The sequence below is a fragment of the Somniosus microcephalus genome, chromosome 15 (genome assembly GCF_052327205.1).
Source record: "Somniosus microcephalus isolate GS21.2 chromosome 15, FLI_Smic_1.0, whole genome shotgun sequence".
NCBI classification, from domain to species: Eukaryota; Metazoa; Chordata; class Chondrichthyes; order Squaliformes; family Somniosidae; genus Somniosus; species Somniosus microcephalus.
Window position 1 is genome coordinate 69,835,823 of NC_141001.1, and position 17,397 is coordinate 69,853,219.

General features: G+C 42.7%; 1 protein-coding gene across 5 annotated transcripts in view; it reads right to left on the minus strand.

Moving 5' to 3' along the window:
* The window catches only part of sbf2 (SET binding factor 2), a 709,984-nt gene that overhangs the window by 238,331 nt on the left and 454,256 nt on the right, over positions 1 to 17,397 (minus strand). For all 5 annotated transcript variants that reach the window (XM_086007986.1, XM_086007985.1, XM_086007989.1 and 2 more), the window contains one exon: positions 2,733 to 2,882. In XM_086007986.1, the coding sequence (XP_085864112.1) occupies positions 2,733 to 2,882 (150 nt within the window). The remainder of the gene's footprint in view (positions 1 to 2,732; positions 2,883 to 17,397) is intronic.

The window sequence follows — 17,397 nt, forward strand, 5'->3', positions numbered from 1 at the left end:
TCTGTAACCTGAATATTTCTTCAGATCTTGGTCCCTTAAGCCCGGAATCACTCTTCCTTGTATGTTTACCAATGTATCTATGTCCTTTTTGAGGGTGACTAAACTATTATCCATACTCTAAAATAGGCCACCCCTGTGTCATTATAATCTCTTCAAAGTTGTAATCCAATTCTTTCTGGATGCATTCCAGTACCCAATTTGCCTTATTGACAACTGGTTCACATTGGTTATTTTCATTATTCACCAATCCATTAGAAAGTACAGGTACACTATCCCTTATCCGAAAGCCTTGGGACCAGCTGAGTTTCGGTTTTCGGAATTTTTCGGATTTCAGAAGGTATTATTATAAGACTGGGAAATTTGTATTGAATATAAATTGTAAAAGTTCAGGCTACCTCTTGCGACTGTTCCGTGTCTCATTCCCCTTCCTGCTTCTCTGAAAAGCCGGATATCGGCTGACTCCTACTAAGCTGGCCCGCAAATCAGGTCGGGGGTCGGGTGGGGGTCGGTCAGGGTCGGGGGGGAGGGTCCGGGGGGGGGGGGGGAGAAAAGAATATCGGATGGGCCGCGGTTCGGGTCGGGTCAGGAGAAAAGAATATCGGACGGGCCGTGGTTCGGTTCGGGTCGGGGGGGAGAAAAGAATATCGGATGGGCCGCTGCAGCTATCGGACGGGCCGCTGTATTGTTGGGTTCACTCTCCCGGTACCTCCTTCACACTGCCCGGCTCGGCCTGCAATCTCCTACCCAGGAGGGAACTCTGTGACCCTCTGCCCTGCTCAGCGTAAGTCGTGCGCCACTCTGGTCATGTCGTGCGCACGACTTACGCTGAACGAAAAAACTTTCGGTTTTTAGAGGTTTTCGGAAGTTCGGATAAAGGATAGTCTACCTGTAGATGACAGTCACAACAGAAACAAAGACATTTTACTCTATAAAGATATATTACACACACACTATCTGTATAAAATAGGGTATAAGATTGATTTCTATCAGTATGTTTTACATATTTTATAAACAGTTCATATTGATCTACTCAGTACTAATTGAAGTCCTCACTGGTCTGACAGACATATGAAAAAGGAGGACAGGTAAAGACCAGCTGGTACATCAAGCCCATTCCATCCTGGTATTGTGCAACTTCTGCACCACATCATCTTAATTCTGTCTCCCCACTCCGCCTACATAACCCTCAGCACAGCCACGCAACCGTCTGAAAAAGGCAAGAATCAGAGGGGAAAATACCTTAGGCAATTTAGAAAAAAACTCTGGGAAATGCCTCTTTGATCTCCAAACACAACCAAGCAACCTCCAGCAGACCATGGTGATTTGGTGACAAATCCCAATGACCAACCTATCTTATAAATGTAGATATATTAGCCACTCTCAGGAACTCGCCTAGCTCCTTTTTGAATACATGCAGCGAACCTGCACTCACTGCACGTGCTGGCAACTTATTATAGAGGTCGAAGACTTTCTGTGGTAAGAAATACCTCCTAGTGTCCAACTTAATTGTTTGCGTTTATGACATACTTACGCCCCCTGGTCCTCTCTAACCTATCCAGTTCGAATACTGGACGGACTCTGAGGTCTTTAAAATAATTAAAAGATTAATCAAATCTTCTGAAAATCTATAAGCTTTTCTAAAGTAAAAAGCCCCAGCTCTCTCAGGCAATCCTGATTGCAGAGGGCCTTTAAACCAATGCCATACACTCCTTCATTGTCTTCTGTTGCTCCTTCTCCTCCAGCTCTCCTCCCACCTGGCCCCCTCCCCTTCCACATTCACAACCCTACCCATCTCGCCTCTCTCTCAACACCCCTCCCCCACCTGGATCTACTTACCTCACCATTTTATAACCTACTTGACCTGAACAATAGACTTGGTCCATTAAAAATACCACATAGCATTTATACCATCTAAATATCTTTCAGCAGAAGTGCAATGCTGAGATACCGTATGAAATACTGAGTAAAAGATTTTTTAAAAATGTACAAGCAATATCGACTGAGTACATTTTTGTACATGACCAACATTACTTGGCCCCATTATGGGAAGGTGAGCGCACTTTATTTTAAGTATTCTTGTTCTATATTACAAATTGAAGAAAAATATTATAATGTAGGAACTGGGGTTCCTAGCCGAAGAATTGAGATCGACTCAGAAAATCAAAAACAATAAAATTTAATGAACAAACGAAGCTGTACAGGAAACTGTAGGATACAATGCAAATAGGTCTGGTCTGCTTGAAAGCCTCTCTGGAAACTGCTAGAAGCTTCTGAGCTGAACTGCTAGCAGGTTCCGAGCTGAACTGCCAGCAGGTTCCGAGCTGAACTGCCAGCAGGTTCCGAGCTGAACTGCCAGCAGGTTCCGAGCTGAACTGCCAGCAGGTTCCGAGCTGAACTGCCAGCAGGTTCCGAGCTCAACTGCCAGCAGGTTCCGAGCTCAACTGCTAGAAGGTTCCGAGCTCTGACGTCATGACGTCATCACGTTCTTCCCGCCGTTGAGAGATCACGTGACGGACGGCATGACGTCATCACGCAGAGTACAGGAAAGAAGCCCTAGTACAGTTAACAGATACATTAAAGGTGCAGCCCCCAGCTGTACTACATTGCTGTAAAAGGAATTATGTACAATTGTCCGTAATCCTCTGGTGGTTCCGCCACAATAAGACTATTTAAGAAAGAAACATACCAGAGTATTTTGTCATGATAAGACAACAATTAACAGAAAATGTTACCTGTAATGCACAGTTCATCATTCTGACTGTGTAGTCAAATTGTTGGTGATCCAGTATTGCCCGATTTTGTTGAACATGTAGACTTAGCTCCTGTATGAGGCACTGCCGAGCTACCCGACCCTTCAGGGCACGCAATGCAGCTGGGAGGGTCTAGCAAAGCAAACATAATAATTGGAAATGTAAGCTTTGTATCAAAATCCTTAAAGTACTGTAAGACAGCTGTGAATGGACATTTTACCAATACAATGCCACAAACTTATCACTGCTAGAGGATTTTATTTCAAACCACAATAGATTATTTATATACTCTGCCCATACATCAAGAAGCCATAAAATTTAACAATTTCCCAAAATGAACTCTGGAACCCTTTCTGGGTTATTTTTATGTGTGATGGTATACTAAGTATTAATTGATCTGTTGTGGAGTATCAAGTCACTATTTTGTAGATCTCAGGAAAACGGTTGCAATTGCAAAATGCAATCCCCAAAGCATCAGTAAAATAAAAAACCCTAGAATCCCATGCAATGAAAATGCATTTACGACTTGATAAGGCCAATTCCCCAAGAAATCTCAGTAGGGATTGTTGGTCAGCTGAGGTGGGGGTTTGGGGATTACCACAAACTCATTAATTTAAATAGAAAATCAAGGATTATGGGTCTATGGTTTCCTGGCCAGCATTCTCTGCAAGCACTGCTTCTCACCAGAAGTATCCTTTTGGGAAATCAGCCCTATTTAGTCACCCGAATCAATAATATCCATAAGTGAATATTAAGTTATCCACATATAAATATTAAAAGGGTGGGACAGATTAGGGTCCAAAAAGATGATCTTGTGGAGGTAGAGGGCATGGCTGAGGTACTAAATGAGAACTAGAGAAGAAGCTGCTGCCAATGTAGCAGTAAAGGAAGAGGTAATAGCAATAGGATAAAAATAGATAAAGAGGTACTTAAAAGGTTGGTATTGCTCAAAGTAGAAAAGTCACCCGGTCAGGATGGGATGCAGCCTAGGTTAGTGAGGGAACTAAGGCTGGAAATTGTGGAAGCTTTGGCCATAATCTTCCAATCCTCCTCAGATATGGGGGTGGTGCCAGAGGATTGGAAGATTGGAAATGTTACACACCTGCTCAAAAATTTGCCTAACGGTGGTGGAGAATATTTTAGAGATGATAATCTGGGACAAAATTAATTGGCACTTGAAAATTTATGGGCTAATGAATGAAAGTCAGCATGGATTTGATAAAAACACATCATGTTTGACTAACTTGATCAAGTTCTTTAAAGAAGTATTGGAGAGGGTTGATGAGTAGTGCGGTTGATGTTGTGTATATGGGTTTTCAAAAGGCATTTGATAAAGTACCACATAATAGCCAATTTTGTTTCCACAAAATTAAAGCCCATGGGATTAAAGGGACAGTGGAAGTGTGGAAACAAAATTGGCTAAGGGACAGAAAGCAGAGAGTAGTGGTGCATAGTTTTTTTTGCAGACTGGAGGGAAAAATAGTGGTGCTACCCAGGGGTCAATATTTGGACCATTGCTCTTTTTGATATATATTAATGACCTGGACTTGGGTATACAGGGCGTAATTTCATCATTTGCCGATGACACGAAACTCGGAAATGTAATAAACAATGAGGAGGATAGTAACAGACTTCAGGAGTACATAGACAGACTGGTAAAATGGGCAGACATATGGCAGATGAAATTTAGGGCAGAGAAATATGAACATACGAATTAGGAGCAGGAGTAGGCCAGTCGGCTCTTCGAACCTGCTCCGCCATTCAATAAGATCATGGCTGATCCGATTACTCCACATTCCCGCCTATCCCCGATAACTTTTCACCCCCTTGCTTACCAAGAATCTATCTACTGTAGTGTATGTACCCGTTTACCTTTAAGGGAATTATAGAATGTAACCGTTCGCCTTTAAGAGCACTACTTTAGGTGTGGCACTATTTGTTGGCTCATGTATACTGTAATACCGATAGTGACCACACCAGTATATAAGGGTTGTGATACGTTAACTAGGGCAGATTCGCCCGAACCTCTGAATAGTAAAGACCTGTTTTATTTGTTAATCTTGGAGTCTGTGTATTATTTGCAATACAACCCACAGACTTTACAATGGCGACGAGGCCGATCGTACCCTGCAGCAACAGTAGTTCCTAAGCAACTAAGGAGCGTCGAAGTGAGGCAACCGCCTTCGTCGTGCTGCTGGAAGAACACACGAGGCTGCAGCAACAGACAGGAAGCAGACTAGCAACGAAAGTTCATCAGCAACAGGCACAACTACCCTTTTACCACGGTGCAGAGTGCGTCGATCAACTAACAAAAGAAAGCAACCGGCGACCGCAACGACTGTGAGTAGGGGAAAGTGTGGAAAATATCCGGAGGATAAGGGCAGTGACCACCACGGTCGAGGGGGTGAAAAAGGCCGGACAGCGACCGGGATCACAAGGCGCGGTGGCGATAAATAAATAAATAACTAAATAACCCGCGAAGAATCAGCCGCAGCCGGGGAGGAAAGGGCCGGACTGCGGGGAGTCGGGGAGAGGCGTTTGAATCCGCTGAGCGAGAGCCCGAGAGGGAGCGAGCAAGAGCCGCGCGAGCGGGTGAGCCAGAGCCCGAGAGGGAGCGAGCAAGAGCCGCTTCGAGCGGGAGGCGCTTCGCGAGCCAGCGATCGCACCAGCGATAAGGGCCGAGAGCCGCTTCGGGCGAGAGGCGCAGCGCGGGCCATCGATCGCATCCACTGATAAGGGCCGGGCCGCTTTGAAGTGAGGGGCGCAGCCGGGCCATCGATCGCAATCCCTGATAAGGGCCGCACTCGGGCTGAAAGACAGCGTCGGGGGTCGGGTGAAGACCGCCAAGCGCGGGAAAACCGCCATTGAAGTGGGCGGGGAGAGCCGCCATTTTTCACGGGAAAACCGCCGGGGAAGAAGACAGAAGCGGGAAACCGCCATCTTAGAAAAATAATAAGAATTTACAGAAATACTGGTGTTGTTCTCAAGAAGAGAGGAAAAATAATAATAAGTAAAGAAATACTGGTGTTGTTCTCGAGAAGAGAAGATGCCTAAGCGAGGAAATATGAATGATTTTGATGTTGAGATAGAGGACTGGGCCACGTATGTGGAACGCATAGAAATATATTGCAAAGCCAACGAAATTGAGGATGACGACAAGGCAATAACTTTGTTAAATTCGATGGGAGCAAAAACATACGGGCTCTTGAAACATCTAATAGCACCAGTTAAACCAGTGGACCAGACCTTCGAAGAGATCGTAGCAGTGCTGAAGGATCACTTGAACCCCACACCGTTGATGCTGGCTGAATGATTTAAATTTTACGCAAGAACCCAGAGGAAAGATGAAAGCAATGCGGAATACTTGGTCGAACTGCGTAAGTTAGCGAAATACTGCCAGTTTGGAGGGAATTTGACAGAGGCGCTGCGGGACAAGTTCGTATGCGGCTTGGCCAAAGAAGGAACGCAGAAGCGACTTCTGGAAGAGAACGACCTCACACTGGACAGGGCTGTCCTCATAGCTTCATCGCATGAAGCTGCAGCGAAAGGAACGGCGGAAATGCAGCGGCACTCGGGGTGGACCAAATTACTGCAAGCACTTCCAAATGCTACCGTTGTGGAAAGACAACGCACGACCAGAATCAGTGCTGGTTTAAGAACCAAGAGTGCAGGAAATGTGGCAAACTGGGTCACATCGCGAAGGTATGCAGGTCCGGAAAGAAGACCAACAAGCAAAGGAAGCCACCACCACAAGAAAAGTACAACAAGGTGCATCAGGTGGCTGAAAAGAGTTCAGACGAACAAAATTCAGACTCAGACCCAAACAGCCAGGAGCGGGATAGTCTGAGAATCCACAATGTGGGTAAAGTAACTGATCTACAGACGATCTGGGTCACACTAAAAATAGCTGGAGTCCAAGTACGAATGGAGCTGGACACGGGATCAGCTGTATCAGTCATCAACCAAAAGGACTACCACCGGCTATTCTCTCACGTACCCTTAAGAAATACTAAATTCGTATTACAGACATACACGGGGCATAATGTATACCCCATGGGAAAAATACGAGTCAAAGTGAGAGATAGGGGCAAAGAACACCCACGAATGAATCTGTACGTATTACCTGAGGGAGGGCCACCACTCCTAGGGCGGGAGTGGATGCAGAAAATAAACATAGAATGGCACTACCTAAAAGCCATAGGGAAGGAGGACTCGGTGCAAGCTATCAGCTCAGATTCTGAAATGGATGATGATAAGACCAAGTCGAAAACGAAGACAGGCAGAAGGACTTATGGTACCAAGAAGAATAAAGCTGCAGAGCAGAACTCCAGGTTGACAGAGAATTCTGAGCCTGCTCAAGCTAAGGATTCATCCACGACGGAAGAACACCGAGCTCGGACTCAAACTTATGTCAAAGTACGACAACAATTAGAACAGTGGAGTGACCGTCTCGTACAAGAGATGAAAAATATGGAAAAGTTCTGGGACACCGAATGGGAGAACCTGGAAAGACAACAGAGGCAGCTGGCTCAAGCAGAGAGCGACCATAGAGCCATCGTGACCAATTACCGATCACATCTCCCTTATGCTGTTCAGGAGTTAGAATATTTGCATGATCTAGAGATATCGCATAAAGGCAAACCACGCTACACTGAGGATCTTGTTCTGCAATTGGAGACGGAGCTAGTGCAGGCAAGGTTAAGAGAAGCTGAATCGCAGTGTGCACTTAAAGAGATGCAGAAAAAAATCTTGGACATAGAAAAGAGAAACGCTTCTTTACCTGATGAGAATAATGTGGCCATGTTGCAAGAGGAGCTTATAGGGGCGAAACTGAAAGAAGCTAAGCAAAGGATGTTGGAACTTGAAACGCAGAACCAAATCAGCGGTAATCAGCTATGTCGAGCAGAGAAGGAGTGCAAGGGTCTACATGAGAAGGTGCAATATCTCTCAGCCCAAAATAAGGGACTACTCACTCAGTTAAATGAAAGTAAATGGGAAATGGCTGAGATGGACTGCAAGAATAAAGAAGAGTTGATGGCAGTGAGACTTCGAGAGGCAGATAGCATAGCAGCCTTGGCTGAACTCCAACAGGAAATTGCGAAAGAAGCAAATGAAGAGGAATCTTCAGGAAGCCAGGATTTTATTCCAGTTCTTCTCTACGACTCCTTACAAGCAGAGTGCGAGAAGTTGAAAAAACAGTATGAACAGGCCCAGACTACAATTCTGGAGGGGGTTAACTCGGCAACCTCCGAAAAGCTAGTTTCGTTGGAAGTATATGAACAACTAAAGGTTGAACATGAGCAAGAAGTCCAAAGGCTGCAGGAAATTCTTGAGGAGCTCAGGGCCAAGACAGACTCATCGGTAGAAGTTCCATACATAGATGAGGATGTAGAGGTGAAAGACATGGCAGAACTCATAAAAATATGGAAGGAAGCCCAAGACAAATATGAGGCGGCAATTACCGAGGTTGACCGACTTGAAGAACAGTTTCAACTGGGAATGGGCCCTGAACATGAGCTAGAGAGCATCGAGGCGCAACTTCTCCAAGCACTGGAAGCCAAAGTACAAGAGGAAGAGAAGATGAAAGCATTGGAGAAAATGATGGATGAAATGGAGGAGTACGCTGAATTACGTCCAGGGGAACAGGAGAATGGGGAAACAGCTACTTCAGTAGAAGGATTAAATAGCCTGATAACGAAATCCCTGAAGGAAGGGAAAGGATTGAACCCACAAATGAGGCCAGGAGGGAAGGAAGGGCAGACATCCGAGGAAGAGCAGGATGAATATGATTGCTTGAAGAAGGTTTTTGACCTGTTGAGTGACACCGAATATTATGAGGATGTGGTCTGCCCAAATTGTGATGGGAACTCCCAAAGTGCTGAAATCCTGAGGAAGCACTTAAGGTCTAAGGAACATAGAGAGTTGGTGGCGCTACAGCGGGCTGCCGAGAAGATGGGAACTTCAAGAGTTGTAAAAAGGCAGAAAAGAAAAAGAAGAAGCCGAAGATAATAACTGTTTAAAATATTATTACTTCTACCTCAGGCCGAACACTACGAAAGGTGCTAAATTAGTAAAATAAAAATCCGGGGACATTATCAAGACAGCCAGTGGGTTGTATAAGTCTGCACTGCTGGTGCAACAGGACGAAAGTACAAGCTGTTAAAAAGGTTATGGAGGAGTCACGTTTACCATGTGAACCGGCTACACCAAAAAGATGCTGTCTGGGACGAATTAATACCAGAGACTGAATTTATGAACTGTTCCCACAGAGACTGAACCTGTAAACTGTTTCCACTGAGAGTATGTTTGTAAATTGTTATATGACGTTAACTCCATCGAGAGTATATCTGCAAACTGTTTATATAAAGTTGAAGATTGTATGTTTAACGGGATTCTGTAAGTAAAAAGCTAAAAAGGGAGGATTGTAGTGTATGTACCCGTTTACCTTTAAGGGAATTATAGAATGTAACCGTTCGCCTTTAAGAGCACTACTTTAGGTGTGGCACTATTTGTTGGCTCATGTATACTGTAATACCGATAGTGACCACACCAGTATATAAGGGTTGTGATACGTTAACTAGGGCAGATTCGCCCGAACCTCTGAATAGTAAAGACCTGTTTTATTTGTTAATCTTGGAGTCTGTGTATTATTTGCAATACAACCCACAGACTTTACATCTACCTCTGCCTTAAAAATATTCAAAGACTCTGCTTCCACCGCCCTCTGAGGAAGAGAGTTCCAAAGACTCACGACCCTCTGAGAAAAAATTTCTCCTCATCTCTGTCTTAAATGGGCGACCCCTTATTTTTAAACAGTGACCCCTAGTTCTAGATACTCCACAAGAGGAAACATCCGCTCCACATCCACCCTGTCCAGACCCCTCAGGATCTTGTATGTTTCAATCAAGTCACCTCTTATTCTTCTAAACTCCAGCGGATACAACCCTAGCCTGTCCAACCTTTCCTCATAAGACAACCCGCCCATTCCAGGTATTAGTCTAGTAAACCTTCTCTGAACTGCTTCCAACGCATTTACATCCTTTCTTAAATAAGGAGACCAATACTGTACACAGTACTCCAGATGTGGTCTCACCAATGCCCTGTGTAACTGAAGCATAACCTCCCTACTTTTGTATTCAATTCCCCTCGCAATAAACGATAACATTCTATTAGCTTTCCTAATTACTTGCTGTACTTGCATAGTAACCTTTTGCGATTCATGCACTAGGACACCCAGATCCCTCTGCATCTCAGAGCTCTGCAATCTCTCACCATTTAGGTAATATACTTTTTTATTCTTCCTGCCAAAATGGACAACTTCACATATTCCCACATTATACTCCATTTGCCAGATCTTTGCCCACTCACTTAACCTATCTATATCCCTTTGTAGTCTCCTTATGTCCTCTTCACAATTTACTTTCCTACCTACTTTTGTGTCGTCAGCAAATTTAGCAACCATACCTTCGGTCCCTTCATCCAAGTCATTTATATAAAATGTAAAAAGTTGAGGCCCCAGCACTGATCCCTGTGGCACACCACTCGTTACATCTTGCCAATCAGAAAATGACCCATTTATGCCTACTCTCTTCCTGTTAGCTAGCCAATCTTCTATCCATGCCAATATGTTACCCCCTACACCATGAGCTTTTATTTTCCGCAATAACCTTTGATGTGGCACCTTATCAAATGCCTTCTGGAAATCTAAGTACAGTACACCCACCGGTTCCCCTTTATCCACAGCACATGTTACTTCCTCAAAAGAACTCCAATAAATTGGTTAAACATGATTTCCCTTGCACAAAACCATGTTGACTCTGTCTGATTACTTTGAACTTTTCTAAGTGCCTTGCTGTAACGTCTTTAATAACAGTTTCTAACATCTTCCCTATGACAAATGTTAAGCTAACTGGCCTGTAGTTTCCTGCTTTCTGTCTCCCTCCCTTTTTGAATAAAGGAGTTACATTCGCTATTTTCCAATCTAATGGAACCTTCCCCGAATCTAGGGAATTTTGGAAAATGAAAACCAACGCATCAACTATCTCACTAGCCACTTCTTTTAAGACCCTAGGAAGAAGTCCATCAGGACCCAGGGACTTGTTAGCCCGCAGCTCCAACAATTTGCTCAGTACCACTTCCCTGGTGATTATAATTTTCTTGAGTTCCTCCCTCCCTTCCATTTCCTGATTTACAGCTATTTCTGGGATGTTACTTGTATCCTCTATAGTGAAGACCGATGCAAAATACCTGTTCAATTCAACTACCATCTCCTTATTTTCCATTATTAATTCCCCAGACTCACTTTTTATAGGACCAATGCTCACTTTGTTAACTCTTTTCTTTTTAAAATATCTATAGAAACTCTTACTATCTGTTTTTATATTTCTAGCTAGCTTTCTCTCGTACTCTAATTTTTCTCTCCTTATCAATCTTTTAGTCATTCTTTGCTGTTTTTTATACTCTGTCCAATCTTCTGACCTGCCACCCATCTTTGCACAATTATATGCTTTTTCTTTAAGTTTAATACTATCTTTAACTTTTTTAGTTAACCACGGATGGTGGGTCCTCCCCTTGGAATTTTTCTTTCTTGTTGGAATGTATATATTCTGTGTATTTTGAAATATCCCCTTAAATGTCTGCCACTGCAACTCTATTGACCTATCCCTTAACCTAATTTGCCAGTTCACTTTAGTTGAATTGATATATTTTGGTAGGAAGAATGAGGAGAAACAATGTAAACAAAATGGTACAATTTTAAAGGGGGTTCAGGAATAGAGAGACCTGGGTTGGTTTGTACACAAATCTTTGAAGGTGGCAGGAAAAGTTGAGGTGGCTGTTAATAAAGCGTATGGGATACTTCACTTTATAAATAGAGGCATAGAGTACAAAAGCAAGGAAGTTATACCGAATCTTTATAAAACACTGATAAGGCTTCAGCTGGAGTTTTGTGTTCAATTCTGGGTGTGATGAAATATGCCATTCATCAGGCACTGTATTCCCTGTGTTTAGTTTAGTTTCAGTTTCATTTCCTTACCTGTATTGTATTGTGTGTAGGGCTCCGCCCATACCTGGCCCCTACTTAAGCAAGCCCCAGCGTGTCTCACAGCAGTACAGCAGATCTCTGGATGAGAGACACTTCTCCAATGTGTATTACTTTCTGAGTTAATAAAAGCCTTGCTTTGCTCCGTTAACGTCGAGTCTCGGATTCACTGAGGCACGTCACTGGGCACCACACTTTAGGAAGGATAGCAAGGCCTTAGAGATGGTGCAGAAGAGATTTCCTAGAATGGTACTAGGGATGAGGCACTTCAGTTATGTGGAGAGAATGGAGAAGCTGGGGTTGTTCTCCTTCGAGCTTGGAAGGTTAAGAGGAGGTTTGATAGAGATGTTCAAAATCATGAAAAGTTTTGATAGAGTAAATAAGGAGAAACTGTTTCCAGTGGCAGAAGGAGCAGTAACCAGAGAACACAGATTTAAGGTGATTGGCAATATAACTGGAGATGACATGAGTATTTTTTTTTTTTAATACAAGTTGTTGTGATCTGGAATGCACTGCCTGAAAGGGTGGTGGAAGCAGATTCAACAGTAAGTTTGAAAAGGGAATTGGATAAATACTTGAAGGGAAAACATTTACAGGGTTATGGGAAAGAGCAAGAGAGTGGGATTAATTGGATGGCTCGTTCAAAGAGCCGGCACAGGCACGATGGGCCAAATGGCCTCCTTCTGTGATTCAATGATTCTAAGTGCTTAACTATTGTGGAAAACAAAATGCTATAAAAAATTTATGGCACTGATATACATAATTAACCCAATCCTCTTGTTGAACTGGCCCATTTGTATGGCAGGGTGCATTCTGTAACAATGGGACAAGAGTGATAGAAGTGCAGTGGCTTAGAATTCAAAAACAGATTTCAAATCAATTGCACAGATGCAATTTGCATCTTTACCAGTCTGTTCCCTGACATTAAATTAAGTTTTATTCAGATTCAAAATACTGAAATTGAATTGCTAGCCTGCAACAGCAGGCTGAGAAGTCAGTGCTCTTGTCTGAGGCAACCTGTAGTACAGCATTAGATAGAGTTTACACTGTTAATGAAGATGGGGGCATAGCAGTAAAAGAATCTTTTGCAAAATGCACTGAATGATTTGGGATTCTGAACAATATATTTGTTATATTAACATTTAATATGTGCCTATTACTTACACATATTAGGAAAGATAACTTCTTAAGCATATGTAGGGCCAGAATTTGCTGTAGTAGGGCATCTAACAGCACCTGCCCTTAGTTAGACTTGCCCCTGCACCATTCAGCTCCAAAGATTTGTGACCATGAAGTTGTGGACAGTGCGAGCTGATAATGGCGCAGTGAGGGAAACAAGGAATCTAGGACCTGAGTGAACAGGGTAACCAACAGGGTATCTCCTTAGCCAATGAGATTCAAGGACTGAGAAATAAACACAGAAAGGAGAGTGAATTAACAGGGGGTGAATTCAGTGTCAAATCAGGTACAGAAAGAGAAATACAGGGAGAAAGAAAGATTGGATTAAGAGAGAGAAAAAGACAGAAAGGAAAAGTAGGAAAAAAATTAAAAGTTTAAAATCTCCCTGAAAAATCCAAAACCTGAAAGAATGAGACTCCACACTTGTAATAGTTAATTTTCAGTGTCAGAGAGGTTGATTGACAGCAATTAATAATTATTACATCATTAAAAGGGTACTTACGCTACTAATTACTAGTCCTAACAGTCTGTGGCGGATTTAGCTCGTACCTACCACGCAAATACAGCAACTTCATGACATTAATGCGCGTCAATAGTAAGGCAGACACGAAAATTGTGTTTTTGCGAAGCTAACAACTGAGCAGCGCAATTCGGACAGCAACTTTTGGAATTCACATTTAACCGAACATCTGCTCCTTGCCTGAAGTTGTTGTACCATTTACACATAAATAACGGCGTGTGCCATGAGCCTCACCATTATTTTAACAGCAAATTCTAACCTATAGTTTTAAAAAGGTGTCTTTTATAATAGGATTTCAGCTCTATCAGGTTCAGAAAAATATTGCTATTAGTATTCCTTTATAAAGATATTGGCCCGGATTTTATGGGGTCTATCTATGACTGCATACACACAGCGTACTCAGTCGTTAAGTGTCCCACAAGTTGCAGGTTTTTGTATGCGCTGCGCATGCGCGAAAACCCAGAACTTGCGATCTATCAAGTTTCAGCTAGTCAGATCATCCGCATGCGCAGGAAATGGACATTCGTTGGCGAAGAGCTGGGCTATTTGCCCAACTACTGCCCAGTGAATGTCCATGAAACCCTGGTAAAAGCAGTGTAAGGGTGAAAATAAATATTCAAATACATTTTTAAAAATCATTTAAACATTCAAAAATCATTAAAATTAGTTTAGGTTATTTTTGGCCTCTTTAAAAAGGTTTACATTTATTTTTCAAAAAATAAAATTTTTGTTTTAAATGTTTAATTGAATTGTACTTTTATTAATTTTAAACATGTGGTGATTTATTTTATTTAGGTTGCGTGAAAGTGTTTTTTATGTCATTCTTACTATGCATATGGGGATTCCGTACGTAAATAGAATCCCAATAAGCATAATGGGAATCCCCCTTTTTGATTGGTTGACCTGGCCCACATGATCCCAGGGACACTTGCAAACCGCATGTGCCCCTGGGATATGTGGGCCTTAACGCAGGCATACACCTGCAGGCCCAGGGCTGGAAAAGTCCGAAGATACAGAGGCACCAGGTAGGTGCGTACTTTTCTTGCAGATTGGAGGCATTCGCCCACGGGAAGCCTCCGGCCTCAATTTCAGGTCCATTGATTTCAGTACGTTGATTATTGATGATCTCAGAATACATTAGCTTGCAGATTTTGCTGTACAAGGCCCTACAATTAACCTAGATGTTGGAAACAGAATTTTTGAGCGACATCATCAGTGCTGATGCCACTTAATCTCTGTTGCACTGTTGGGCCTAGTAACTTTCCCCTTATGAAGTCATAATCGCTCACATTTAAAAAAGAGAAATAATAAAACTAAAAGATATTAAGAGTAATCTTTGCAAAAGATCTAGTGACACTGACTAATAGCTTAACTGAACGTCATTACATTCTGCAGTCTCTTTAAACTATTGATTCAAAATGAGAGGGGATCTCGTGGAAACGTATAAAATTCTGACAGGGCTAGACAGACTGGATGCTGGGAGGATGTTTCCCCTGGTTGGGGGGTCTAGAACGAGGGGTCACAATCTCAGGATATGGGGTAGTACATTTAGGACTGAGATGAGGAGAAATTTCTTCATTCAGAGGGTGGTGAACCTTTGTAATTCTCTACCACAGACAGCTGTGGAGGCCAAGTCACTGAATATATTTAAGGAGATAGATAGATTTCTGGACACAAAAGGCATCAAGGGGTATGGGGAGAGAGCGGGAATATGGTATTGAGATAGAAGATCAGCCATGATCATATTGAATGGTGAAGCAGGCTCGAAGGGCTGAATGGCCTACTCCTGCTCCTATTTTTCTGTTTTCAAAATGTCATTTTGAGATTGCCTAGAGAACAAAGAGTTAATTTTTTTTAATTGAGGCTTTTAGAAAGGAGAATCATCGCCTTGTGGAACAATAAATTATAAATCTGGTATCAGTCAAAGATGTCAACTCTAGTCCAAGTAATCTTCAACTCGAAGTTTAAAGTCCCAAGACACGTTAAATGCGAGAATGAAATAAACTTGTGATAAAAATAACTTCAGCCAGCCAAGTCCTCGTCTTCAATCAACCCGAGATTACTCATACAAAGCAACAGCTAGGATTCTGATTATTATTTGTTTCTGCTTGGTGATTTTCTCTTCCCTCCCAACTGGGGTAAGATTTCACAGGCATCAGTCACACTTCAGTACTTCACCCAACAACTTGCATTTATATACAGCCTTTAATGTAGTAAAACATCCCAAGGCACTTCACAGGAGCATTATCAGACAAATGTGACACCGAGCCACATAAGGAGATATTAAGACATGTGACCAAAAGCTTGGTCAAAGAGGTAGGTTTTCAGGAGCTTGTTAAATGAGAAAAGAGAGGTAGAAAAGCAGAGAAGTTTAGGGAGGGAATTCCAGAGCTTATGGCCTAGGCAGCGAACGTCATGGCCGCCAATGGTGGAACGAAGGAAATCGGGGTGCACAAAAGGGCAGAATTGGAGGAATGCAGAGCTCTTGAATGGTTGTAGGGCTGAAGGAGGTTACAAAGATAGGGAGAAGTGAGGCCATGGAGGGATTTGAACACATGGATGAGAATTATGAATTTGAGGCGTTGCTGGACCGGGAACCAATGTAGGTCAGCGACCACAGGGGTGATGGGTGAACAGGACTTGGTATGACTTGGGAGGAGCAAAACTAGAGGCCATCAATGTAAGATAGTCACCAAGAAATCAAATAGGGAACTCAGAAGAAACTTTACCTAGAGAGTGGCGAGAATGTGGAACTCACTACCACAGGAAGTATTTGATGTGAATAGTACAGATGCATTTAAGGGAAGGCTAGATAAGCACATTAGGGAGAAGGGAATACAGATTTATGGTGAGTTAGATGAGGACGGATGGGAGGAGGCTCGAGTGGAGCATAAATACCAGCATGGACTGGTTGGGCTGAATGGCCTGTTTCTGTGCTGTATATTCTATGTAAAAGTTCAGATATGGGCAGCAGAGTTTTGTATGAGCTCAAATTTACAAAGGATGGAAGATGGAAGAGGATTGGTATAGTCCTATCTAGAGGTAATAAAAGCATGGGTGAGGGTTTCAGCAACAGATGTACAGGGGTGGAGACGGGTGATATTAGAGGTGGAAGTCGGCGGTCTTGGTGATGGAGCAGATAGGGGGTCGAATGCTCAGTTCAGGATCAAATAGGCATTATTCATGTGTGAACCTTGATCATGAATGTCAGTAAGCTATTTACAATGGGGGCATCATAGCCCATCTTATCCTCATCTGACGTCCACACATACTCCCAGCAGCAGTTACTGTATGGCTAATTTACCTCTCTCTAACCAAAGGGCAATTAGGTAAATTGTAGCGGTTCTGCAGCTACCTTTTTGAGATCAGCTAACTGAGCACAGAACTGGGATTTTTCCTCGTCTATATGGCTGGCCTATGCACTGGGTAAACTTTCTAAGCCATCATGGTGGCCTGCCAAATTTACTGAGGGGCTTACATAAAGATTAACCTGTGATTGGGGCAAGAAACTTTCTTTGTATACAGCTGTTCAAGAAATCATTTTCTATCACATTACATAATGAACATTACAAAGGAGATTACAAACTGAGAACAGAAAAAAATGTGACGTGCATCATATTTTATGATGGTTAAAAAAATGCTACCATGACCTACAAAAGTTCAAATATTCTTTAAATCTGATATGAATTAGGGAGTAAAATGCCAGCCCAGATCTGCCTTTTGGTAATCATAACATTTTTAACATGTTTCTGGCATTCGCTCCACCACATTTCATTACACTATGGAGAAGCATGCCTGAAAACCAACTTCATGGAACTACTAAATCCCAACAAAAAGAGAAGTCACGCAACTGGCTAGATCTCAAAATGAGGACACAAGGCCAAAGGCAACAAATGGGATTCCTGGGT